Source organism: Octopus bimaculoides, chromosome 8 (assembly GCF_001194135.2).
Source record: "Octopus bimaculoides isolate UCB-OBI-ISO-001 chromosome 8, ASM119413v2, whole genome shotgun sequence".
Lineage (NCBI taxonomy): Eukaryota > Metazoa > Mollusca > Cephalopoda > Octopoda > Octopodidae > Octopus > Octopus bimaculoides.
The window spans coordinates 71,260,651-71,273,317 of record NC_068988.1 but is presented as its reverse complement, the minus strand read 5'-3'; the positions used below and the strand labels follow the sequence as shown (position 1 = coordinate 71,273,317).

General features: G+C 32.8%; 1 protein-coding gene across 1 annotated transcript in view; it reads left to right on the top strand.

Moving 5' to 3' along the window:
- The window catches only part of LOC106867588 (calcitonin gene-related peptide type 1 receptor-like), a 191,784-nt gene that overhangs the window by 153,532 nt on the left and 25,585 nt on the right, over nucleotides 1-12,667 (top strand). The window contains exons 10-11 of the mRNA XM_052969857.1: nucleotides 1,706-1,811; nucleotides 4,139-4,180. Coding sequence (XP_052825817.1) covers nucleotides 1,706-1,811; nucleotides 4,139-4,180 — 148 coding nt within the window. The remainder of the gene's footprint in view (nucleotides 1-1,705; nucleotides 1,812-4,138; nucleotides 4,181-12,667) is intronic.

The window sequence follows — 12,667 nt, the reverse complement described above, 5'->3', positions numbered from 1 at the left end:
ATATATATATATATATATATATATATAAAAATCATGTGTGCAAGAAAAGCGAAGCTATGCACGTAGTGAGGTTATAAGCTATAACACAATTATATTACGCAATACAGCAATACCGAAAGTACAAATTACGGTATGTTACTACTGTATATTATCAAAAGTAAACATAGTTATCGTACCGGTCAGGGGATTACAGACTACACATACTCAATTATCCCAAAAGAAATATATTTTAAACCTGTTACGCAATGCGTAATTGTCTCTGTCTGTATTTCACACCCACACTCACACATTTACACACACACAAACACACACACACGGTAATGTTATTCTTGACCCTAACTTAGTGTCCTTACTTTTCGATTCAGTTAGATCTTGCAAATAATTATATATATATGTATGTGTGTGTGTGTATATATATATATATATATATATATATATATATATATATGTGTGTGTGTGTGTGTGTGTGTGTGTGTGTGTGTGTGTGTGTGTGTGTGTGTGTATGTGTGTGTGTGTCTCTTTGCAGCTGGGGGTCGGTAAGGACAATTATTGAGAGGCTGAAACACCTCTTATTACCAAACAATAAGCCTTTTCCTTTAGTGACATGTCAACTTTGGAGAAATCTTGATTCTTGATGTTATTCCCCTTGTTTTCAATTTCCATTTGGTAATTATGTTCTATCCTCTGGGGCCAGAGATAATTTCAATATATCAAGTCTTGAAACGCCTGTATTTGTCCAGATATATACTAGTCTGAGTACCTAGTGAAATGTACAATCATTAACTAGATTTTCCTCTACGAATAATCAAGGCTGAAATTAAGCCATGTTGAATTAGATTATTCCTGATAATTTTGCTATTAATTGTCAATTTTACTAACTTGAGTCTCTCTCAAGAAATGCAGCAATTCAATAAAGTCTCTTGGTGGACCACATTTATGACTTGGTTATTTGGACTTAGCCTTTTGTATGGATGTTTAGCTATCTCCATAGACCTGATGAGGTTGTGATTTTCTCTATCAGACTCACGATTTTGATCCTGTCCTATTACTCTCATTATCATTTCATTAACATATTTTATCTATTTTTCAATTACTACATCTTATCTTGTTTCTTTCTAGAAACCTGTAGTCAAGTTTTAGAGCATGATTACAGACATATACATGCGAGGTTTTAATATATTTGTTTTTAATTATTTAACATAGATTAATTGCCCGTTATTTTTATGGATTTAGAATTAAACCAAAATTTACGCAGACCGAATTTATTTATATATAATGTTACAGACGTTTTGCTGCTTTTTATCTTTAACAAAACGATACAGTGAAAAACAAATCATGCAACGAGTATAAAAAATATTTTTGCTAGAAAATCAATGAAAAAGTATCTCACATTACATTGATTTAATTTGAATTACTAGCTTCATAAAAACTGAGAACCTTTTACTCAAAATTGGCATCAAATACTAGCGTTCAACATTTATTTATACAAATTTAAAATTCAAATTTAAAATTTTCTGACCTAAACAAAAACTTTGTAATTCTCATAGATAAAATCATTGCGTTCTTAAAAAAAAAAAAAAACTTCAGCTCGTTGTAGACGTATGTCTTTATGGGCTCCTACTAAAACTAGAGCTTTTAAAAATCGCCCTGAATATTTTCGGATCCTACCAATGAGTTTATGCATCCCTTAAAAAATCTTTTAAAGTTTTGTAATCTTCCCAAAACTTATCTACCTCAATGCAACAGATATACGTCTGATAAAGATCATTACATTAGTAGAATATTATCAAGTACGAGATAAAATTTATATCGTAAACCCTGAATAATTAAAACAGAATTTTAATTGGGTGAAGCCATAGTGTGGGCCTCTATAGTCGACAAGGATGTTTGTTTCCGTTTATTTTTTGCAGTTAATTCTGAATCTGGCTTCAAGATTTTTTTAGAACGCTTCGCTCTTGGGTTTCTGAGCGAACACGTATGCTCGCATTCAGACATAAATACGTGACAACTTTTATGTATATAGATTAGTAGTATTGTTCTAACAGAAAAAAAAATGATAATGTTATACAAGTTCTACTTTTACTGCTTTTACGAGAATACAACAGCTGGCATGTGACAATTTTTATTCTGTGAAAGAAAACAGAACAAATAATATTGAAGCTTCTTTTACTACTTGCAAATATATATTTGTTCATCCATGCGTGGATACATACTTATATAGACAGAAAGATTGATTGATAGATAGGTTGAGAGATTTATATTTTTGCATCTATGTGCGTATGTGTGTATGTGTGCACACACACACACACACACACACACACACACACGGATAACCAAATATAATTGTTCTTGTCACATGTTATTCATTGTTATTAATATAGAATTTTTAAAGTAATTTCCATACACTACTTTGTTCCCATTGTTTCCAGTTGTTTTTCGTTTCCGCTGCTGTTCTTTGTTCTCATAAATCACAGTAAACTGTTAGTTGTTTACCGCATCTCATCAACTCCCTTAATTTTTTATTCCCTATTAACTATTTAATAATTTATCTATCTACCTAACAACCATCGTGCTTGTACATATATGCATACAAAATATATGTACGTATGTATGTACGCACACACATATATGTGTATGCGTGCATATATATGTGTGTGGAGGTGGAATAGTTTTTCTTGGATATATGTGTGTGTGTTTCTAGTTATCTATTTTATACCTATCTACCAATTATTTATGTATCACCAGTGTATCTATCTATCTATCTATCTATCTATCTATCTATCTATCTATCTATCTATCTATCTATCTATCTATCCATCCCCTCTGTCTATCTTAGTCTCTTTGCCTACAAACGTATCTTCATTACTTGTAGTATATAGGAAAACATTTGGACCGGTCTGCTCCAAGGTTTGCCAAAACATTCTTTTTAATAACGACAGTCAATTAAGAGATACTTACACATATTTAGACACGGTTTATTATTATTATTTTGCTTAAGGTGGTGAGCTGGCAGTATCGTTAGCCCGACCGGCAAAGTGCTTAGCGGCATTTGATCCGTCTTTAAGTCCTGAGTTCAAATTTCTTCAAGGTTCACTTTGCTTTTCATCCATTCGAGGTCCATAAAAGAAGTACCAGTTGGATACTGGGGTCGACGTCATCGGCTTACCCTTCTTGCGACCCTTCCTCGAAATTGCTGGCCTTGTGCCCAAATATGAAACCATTATTATTATCATTATTATTACTATTATTATTGATGAGCCACAACAACTAAATAAGGACAATTTAAAAGTTCTTTCAAAATATAAACCAGAGTATTGACCTGTACTACTGTGGACATTTTCATGCATTTTAATTGGCTAATTTATTTATTGTGTGAAATATTTGTACTATTTTTGCAGCTGGTAGAGAAAGCCTGGGATACTAGGAAAGGAAATATTTGTTGGGTGAATCACGATACCTAGATGACTGGGTTACAATGCCTGCTGATATATGTACATGTAGGTCTCATCTGAATTAAATGTATCGAACTGTTTCCCTGTTTAAGAATGACAGTGATGCGCTAATAGTCAATACAGTTTAGAAGCAATTAAAATACCATTTTCATGATCCATCTTGCTGTAGGTGTCAGCAGACAGGTTCAATATATCATTGCAATTTTGTAAGAGTTACTGTATTATTACCGAATGTTTCGAGATCGTGTAGTGCTGAGTTAAAATCTATTTTCTAACATGGACAAGTTAAATAAACCATGTTCCAGAATATTCTACTCTGAAAATTCTCGTAATGTTTTGAAGACGGATTTAGCAAGAATATATCTACATCTTAATTCTGATTCTTTACATTTTGCGCAAAGTAGTTTTGACAATGATCAGTTAGAGAATCTAATCAACAGGTGTAGAAGCTGCAAGTGCGCAAGTTAACGTAGACAAACATTCCATGTTTGATGTATCATGACGTCTTCGTCTACACGGGGCAATACCAAATCGAACGTGATAAAGTATCATTGAATATTATTTAAGCATAGTCTGATGAATTGATTGTAAAAATAATCAGGTTTGAAATCGATTCCCTTCTTTAATTGATTAATTTATTTATTAGAATATCACTGCAATTAAAATATATCTTATTTCTGTTGCAGGGACTGATTGTCTCAGTATTGTTTTGTTACATGAATGGAGAGGTAAGTAACTACTTTCTGAAATATATGATAATGGTTACTATGACAAGAAGTAGTTTAAAAATCTTCTTCTATTTACTGATTTTGTTGTTTAGTTTTAAGTCAATTCTGACCGAGCAAACCTATAATCACAAACAATCCAGCTGTGACTATCTCGTTACGTTTGGGGTACATTTCCCTCTGTAGATAAGATGATAAATCACTAATGCCCTGGCCGAAATTTAGTAACACATGTGAAGTGAAATAGCGTCAATCAAAAGACAAAATGAGACTGAAGTATGATACTCATTGTGTGGTAGAAACTATTAATCACGAGCAGCTGCATTGGTTTCAAACCCATTATATATATATATATATATATATATATATATATACATATATATATAATTATATGAACTTTATCATTGCTATTGACTCTGCCAATGCGTCGTACAGAACAGGAACCACTTACGTACCAACCCATCCTGGTGTTAATAATACCCAAATATCTAAAATGAAAGTCACACCGTTTAGGAATTATTATACACACTTGATAATACAGTCATACAGTCGTATATACAATATGACAGAGATAAAGATGGAACGGTCACAGCTTTACCATGGATGGCCTGTGTCTGAAAAACAAAGAAATATCTAGCAGCATTATATAAGATACCTGAAAATAAAATAAAACCGTTTTTCAAAGGTATACATTCATAATTCTAAAGAAGCATATTTCATTCTCTAGTAACTGTTTTATTTTCATTATAAGCGACGATGTAGACGTTACAGCCCTTTACATTCTGAGTTCGAATCCCTCCAAGATCATCTTTGTCTTTCATTTGTACAGGATGAAGGAAATAAAGTAACCTTTGAATTGTTATAATTGAGTAAACCCTCTCCGAATATTTTTGGTCTTGCCTATGCTAAAGACAATCATTAGTTACTCTTGACAGAATCTTTACTCGTGGGATAAATTTCTTCTTGTTGTGGTTGAAAATCCGCCGCGATCAACGTTGTCTTTCATCCTACAAAGTTTAGATATCACTAACATCAGAAATTATTATTGATTATGATATCTGCTACATCATAGCTGATGAAGGCTCGAGGAATATAGTGAGAGTCTTCATCAACCAAAATGATCCAAATATAGAACTTACTGATAGATTCTCCATCAGTCTTGACAATGAGCATTGATTAACTTTATTGCTTCTCGTGAAATTAACGAGACGTTTGCAGACAAGTATAGTATGAAAGTAATTTTAAGGCCAAATTTGCGTAACACAATATGACAAGGCTGAATCTATGAATTACATGAAGAATAAACAGTGAAAGAGGCAAGAATCACCCCCAGTGCTAAAACGTCACTTATTAATCCCGAAGGGTTAAAATGCGAAGTTGATCACAGTGGGAAATGAACTTAGAGCACAGGCAAATCTGAACAGAAACCACTATACATTTTAACAGACTCTTCACCGACGACATTTATTTATAATTGTATTAATCTTATATTTTCAAACAAAACTTTCATGACCTTCAAAGTTAATAGGCAGGTTGGTACATAGGTAAATTCAATTTCGAGTCCTATTTGCAACCATTTAATTCAGTTGCATCTCTAATACTGTTTCGAAATATAATGCTGTTTTTCAACTTTTCCATTTAATCGTGCCATGAAATCAGTCTATATATATATATATATATATATATATATATATATATATATATATATATATATATATACTTATATATATGTATTTATGTATGTATATAATTTTGTTTCATGGCTACATAAGAGTACATTTTCATGCTACTTTTGAAAATTAATGTCACCCCGATCAAGAAAAGTTGAAGGAAAGCCATAGATAAAAGATATTGATTTTTACCTTCGATGTAAACCACATGACAAAAGAATCACGAAGAATGATTTTTTCTAAACTTTCGAGTCAAGAGAAACAGAGAATGTCTTAGAGATTCATGGTTTCATTTACAGATATAAAAATAAGGGCAAATGTAAAATGTTCTTACGGTAAATTTCTTCTACATCAATATAGTTTAGGCGGATTCTTCGGTGAAACAAATCAAATCAATAAGTAAAAGTACTATATCATAAGATTTTTACGATCAATAAACATACATATGCGTGTGCGCGCATGTGTATGTATTCCTTCACTGCGTACCTGTTTCAGTTATTGAATTGTAATCATACCAAGGCAACGTCTTGACGTGGTTTTAGTCTATGAATTCGGCTCTGGCACTTTCTTTTGAGTCTGGCACTTTTTATACTGGTTATATTTTTACTGAACTACCAACTTACTGGTTTGTAATTAAACTTACAGAGGTAACAAACAAACAGACACACACACTCCTACATGACGGGCTTCGCCGAATGCACATGGATGCGACGCAAAGTTCTTAAACATACATCCATGTCATGCAGCAGAAGAGTTCCATGTTGGCAATTAGGTCTTTTCTCTTAAATAGTCGTGTTAAGTCGTTCAATCTGTTGAACATAGAGTTCTGCGTTGACCATTTGGTTCCGTTCAAGCAATTCGTAATGGATAACCCCTTCCCAGTCCCACCAAACGCACAACATCGTTTTACGCGGATGAAGATCTTGTTTCACGCGCGGTGTCGCTTGTTTACCGGGGCTAAGCCATTCCTTACGCTGCTTCATACGGATGTACAGGCACCATTTTTCGTCGCCAGTAACGATTCGGTAAAGAAATCATTGGAGAGGTGACGAGCAAGCAAAGCAGCGGAGATTGTGGCTCGTTGATTTTTGTTCTTGTCACTTAAAGCATGCGGAACTCAAGATCCATACTTCTGAATCTTTCCCATCGAGTGAAGGTGCTTCTCTATAGCAGTGTGGGAGCATTCCATTTTCTCTGCCAGTTCCCTTGTCGTTTGACAAGAATTTTTGTGCACAAGTTGGTTTAATTGCTCTTCATCGAACTCAACTGGACGGCCAGAATGAGGTGCGTCTTTGAGGTCAAAATTTCCATTTTTGAACTTGGCATACTAATTACGACCGGTTCTTTCAGCTATGGCACCCTCTCCATACACAGCACAAATGTCGCGAGCAGCTTTTGCGGCCTTAGAAACTTGATTCAGAGCAAAAAGTAGGTGTCGAAAATGCTTCCATTTTAATGATCTGAAAATAAACAAAAATTAACTAAAAATTAACTAGAAAAAAAAAATAGATTCCAAAATGATTCAAAAATAGAATTTTCGAAAAAAATAGATTCCAAAAAATTTAAAAACGCAATAAATTCCAAAATTAAAATAAAACGGCGGGAACTTAGTTGCCAACCCAATATATACGGGGATTAAGATATTTTAACTAGAATTTATAAATTTTATTTACTAATGTTATTTTTGATATGCTATTAGAAAGAGATTCTCTGTTTTCTATTTTTACACGTATTTAACAATATTATTTTGCGATAAATGATTCTATTCGATTAATATAACAGTGGATGCTAATGAGAATTGTAAGTAGTTGTGAATAAAGTCTTATCTTTACTTTCCCTCAACTTACAAACAATCACCATATATTTGTCCATTTTATAGTAGTAGTAGTAGTAGTAGTAGTAGTAGTAAACCTTCACTTAGTAGCCTGATTCCAACATCTGTTGTTCATCAGTAATTCGCAGTATTTATTACCAGAAAGAAGGGTGTCTTGTTTTTAGATAAATATATTTCAATAGATCTACTGCTTCGAATTAATCATCAAGAATGTGATATTTGCATCGATAATTCCAGAGCATATTTGCGAGGATAATATAATTCAAATCAGATTCTGTTTCTATTGAGAACGAAAAGTGAAAATACCCTCATTTTTCCTAGAATGAGAAATTAAATGAAAAGATAGTAATATAATTTTCGCAAGATTATGCCCATCTGTGAATTTTTATCTACAGCCTGTGTTATAATTTAAAGGAAACATCAGTTTACCTCGAATATCGAATTGGCACAAAATACATAGCTTCGGAAAATAGCATAATGTGGAATCTACTATTAATTCGGAATTTAGCATTAATTTGGAATTCTATTAATCAAGAAATTCTTATTAATCTACAGCATCAATAGTTTCTCGTAACTTGTCTCTACCGATCTACCCCCCCCCCCACACACACACATACATACAAATATATGTTATTTTGATGTTCATTTGAACCTTGTATAATTCTACTCAGAATGCCCTTCATGCAAAACATTAATATCACAACAGTCTGTTATTCGTCCGTCATGAAATATAGGGGATTTGTTTAATTGAAAAGAAAGCTGTTGGTTTGTCTCAATTACAAAACAAATTTAATTCAACTGAAGTTCATTCACACCATTACTGTTCGAAGAAAGCGAAATTAATTTTCCTTTCCTGCTGAATATATTGCTTGTGAAAAGTCAAAATAAATCCTCAGTACTAATATATGCCTTGGTTGGACTGATAAAAATGTTCATATAATAATGAGCCTGTAATTTCTATTCTATCATCTCTGATCATGAGTGGATTCGAAATTTTTGACTATCAGTGTATCTTTATAAACTCATAATAGACTCTGAATAATGAAATATTTCCTGTCCGGATCACCAATGTTGCCTTTGTTTTGATGTTGCGTGTCAACGGATTTATATCTAAGCGGAACACATTATCTCTAAGTCCCTTCCTGCATTGATTTTAGCATATAATCACAATAACTGAGACTTAGAGAGAATAGTGATAAGATCTCATAGTTTAAGGCTGTGCATTATGATAACGTCTAGAATTCTAGGAGTATGTATTTCCGTTGTAAGAGTAATTACTAGGTTCAAAGCGAATTCTTAACAGATTACAAGGTGTTAGCGGTACTTATTGTAACGTTAATTGTTGTGTCAATAAGTACTTTAACTGAGAGTGTGAAGGGAAGTGACTAAATGCATCAAGACTCCCTCTCCCACTACAGTTTCTTATTTCTTTATTGCCCATAAGGGGCTAAACATAGAGGGGACAAACAAAGGGATAAAGTCGATTACATCGACCCCAGTGCGTAAGTGGTACTGAATTTATCGACCCCTAAAGGATTAAAAGCAAAGTCGACCTCGGCAGAATTTGAACTCAGAACGTAACGGCAGACGAAAAAGCGATAAGCATTTCGCCCGGCATGCTAACGTTTCTGCCAACTCACTACCCTATTGTTATGTGCAAAAGTATTCTATACTGAAACATTTTATATGCATTATTAGGTATTTTTAGTATAATACCAGAAGGAATATTTATTTTTATCCCTTTTCGGAAAGGTTGCTTCTGATATCCATATAGTGAAACTTAGCGTTTTGTTAAGAAGTTCATTATTCTTACTACCAGCTAAAACATGGTATGTATCAATTATTTAGATTTATTATTGATTATGGATTATAATAACTTGTTTTCTATATGGAAATGCAGAACTAGGGTTATAAATATTAGTTTTGCGCAACTTTACTCAATAAATGACATTATGTTTCTGAGAAAATATTCGTTTACTGCCAGAATTTAGTCTACAGCCTACTAATTAGAGGAGGTAAAGGAAATAAATTTCTTACATATAAACCGAGCATTTCTCAGACAGCGGAATGCTTTCTTGCTATATCAAACTTTATGAGGTAATTCACTTAAAATATAATTTTTACGACTCTACCTTGTCTTTTCATCAGCCATTGCGTGACTGAATTGTATGCGTCCAGTTGTTTTTGCAAAGCCAAATATACTGATTGCTTCATGAATTTGAACATGGAATGTAAGTTGATGACACATTTTGGCATGGGATTTTAAGGAATTACTATTCAAGAATGTATAACTTTTAGACAGCTTACAAACTGTATACATAATTATTTTTGTGGCAGTAAGGATTTTACATTGAAATAAAAGACAATTAATATTCGATAGAAGAGAAAAACGTTATGATTCATGGAAAGTAGATAGTTTTCTGCAAAATATTTGCTTTCACAATGGAACAGCTTGAGTTGTGTTACTAATTCCCTTAGTTAAATCTTCAAAAGACGCTTAATATTTTATAATCTAAAATGTGAGACTTCGGGATTATTCAAAGAATCATTGTTAAATACACTATATTATGGAGTACTTACTATATATCTATGGTTCTTGTTAATTGAATGAGAGTAAGCTGCATTGACAAACTGAAGATGAAAAGTCATTAGGACATGTATTATATAAGATATAGAAAATGTTTGTGGTATGAGGTAAAGAGGATATGAACTAATATTTTTCTGCATTTGTTTAATAAATTATGGGTTTTTGCATGATTTCACCTTCTCCTTTACGTAGTAGTTCTTCTTAACACAAATTCTGGTGCAGGAGGAAGATCTCTAACAAAGAGCATTCCATTTCATTCCCTGCCCAACCTTCGACCAGGCTACCAAAAATACCTTTACATTTAAAGCAGTGAGTGCTGTTTAGGTACATTCTGTTGCTGAGTCTTAGAGGTCGAGTGAACACGTTGAGTATTCCTTACTGGTTCGTTTGCTTTGAGTACTTAAACACTGTGGTGCACACAGAAGCATACGCCATCAAAAGTGGTTCTTTTTTCAATATTGAAGCTATGAAAATATTCACGCCACACTTCCATATGGTCAAATTTCAAAAGTTCACAACTTATATCTCTTCAACTATTTGGATCATAACACCAATTTGTATTTATTATTGAAGTAAATTATGTCCATGAACATTGTCTTCTGAACGTTTCTAAACAATCCAATAATAAAAATATATAAACATCATTTCTACACTGAAGAAACATATATCTGTCTACCACACACACACACACACACACACACACACACACACGTTACAACGTAGCTGAGCAATTTTAAACTCAAATATTCTCTGCTGGTCTCACCTATTTGGAAACTTGTTCTCGATAATGAATTTCATAATTATTAATTTTTCTAAATGTTTATTTTTTCTGTAATTATTTGATTAGTATTTAAAATACCTTTACACTCTTCTTTGGAATAGCTTAATTAGAAGAGGCATTTTCCATGGGTATTTCAAATTAAAATCTTCATTTTAAGCGATAATGATAGTAGCAAATTGCTAGAGCATCGTCGAATGATACCGCACAGCATTTACTATATACGTCTATACGTTTTAAATTGCAATCCTTCAGGAGCCAACTTTGACTTACTTTTCACTGCAATCAATTTAATCGTCTATGCTTTCCCTGTAACGTGTGGCAGTTTCAATATAAATATTGATTTTTATGGACAAGGCAGCGAGCTGAAATTTGCAAGCGAAGAGCAGAGGTGACTACATCTATTTCATAATTCTGATACATTTTTCATTGTGGGGTAATTACTTTATCTGATGAGATTTTAACATAAGATATAGCAATGATACAAATATTGATTCCTTATATACTAAAACTACCGATTTTATAGCAAATGATACGGATAACAAATTTTATTAACCCCAGTAGGAATTTCACTGGATGACTTAGGAAGACAAATTTAAATTCTACCAATTAATCGATTCATTATTCTCATATCTTTTACACACATAAAGCATTATGTGCCTCAAATGCTCTTTAGACACTTCCATGTTTGAAGAGCTATAATCAGTGAAATTTCAATTAGATTATCCTGCAAAATGAAATTTAATTAGTTTAAATATTTTCAAATACATATAAATATTACTTGATGCCATTAGACAATCTAAAATACTTAAAGCGTTTACGAATTGAAAATATGGAAGTCCGGACGTTAATTATGGGAGGACCTGTAGATCACTTGTGAGCTGCATTAGCCAATAAAATGGATAACTTGGCGCAAACTTGATTTTTAGTGTTTACATTGCAATACAAATTTGTATTCGTTAACTAAAAAAAACATTTGTAGAACGAGTAACGATGTAAAAGTCATCAACTGAGTAAATATGCTTAACCGTATAGAAGTTTATATATTATTCGTCCAAAGCAATTTAAACTTCTTAGCAAATAACCAGTATTAAGAATTCAATTGGGATTTCCGTTCGTGCATTGCAATTTTATCTTCTGTTATTATATTCTGGTTTCAATGTTAGACGAAGTGTGTTTAGGAGACAAAATGAAGCATGAAACATCTAAGTACATTCGTGGACCATCTTTACTACATTGACTGCTATCATTTTTCACTCCAACAACGATACTCTAACAATTCTGCTCCAAAGCTTAATAATTGCACGTTGCACCTTTCTGACGATTTGACAGTAAGTGTTGATTATTTAATATACATTCTGTAAATTGCATTATGCACACATAATCACCTTCTGCTAATTAAAAGTACGTAAGATGGTGAAGTAAATTGACCGTTGACTGAACACTATTCAATTTTTTTCTCCGTGTTTTCTCCTTGTCTCCGTATTCTTTCTGTTGAAGAGCGTAGCTCGAAACGTCAAAGACTTTCCGTATTCCCGAGCGTCATACTAATATATACTTTTGTTATTTAGACCACCTGTCTTCGTCTGTTGTTATTATTTGTATATTCTCCCATATATAT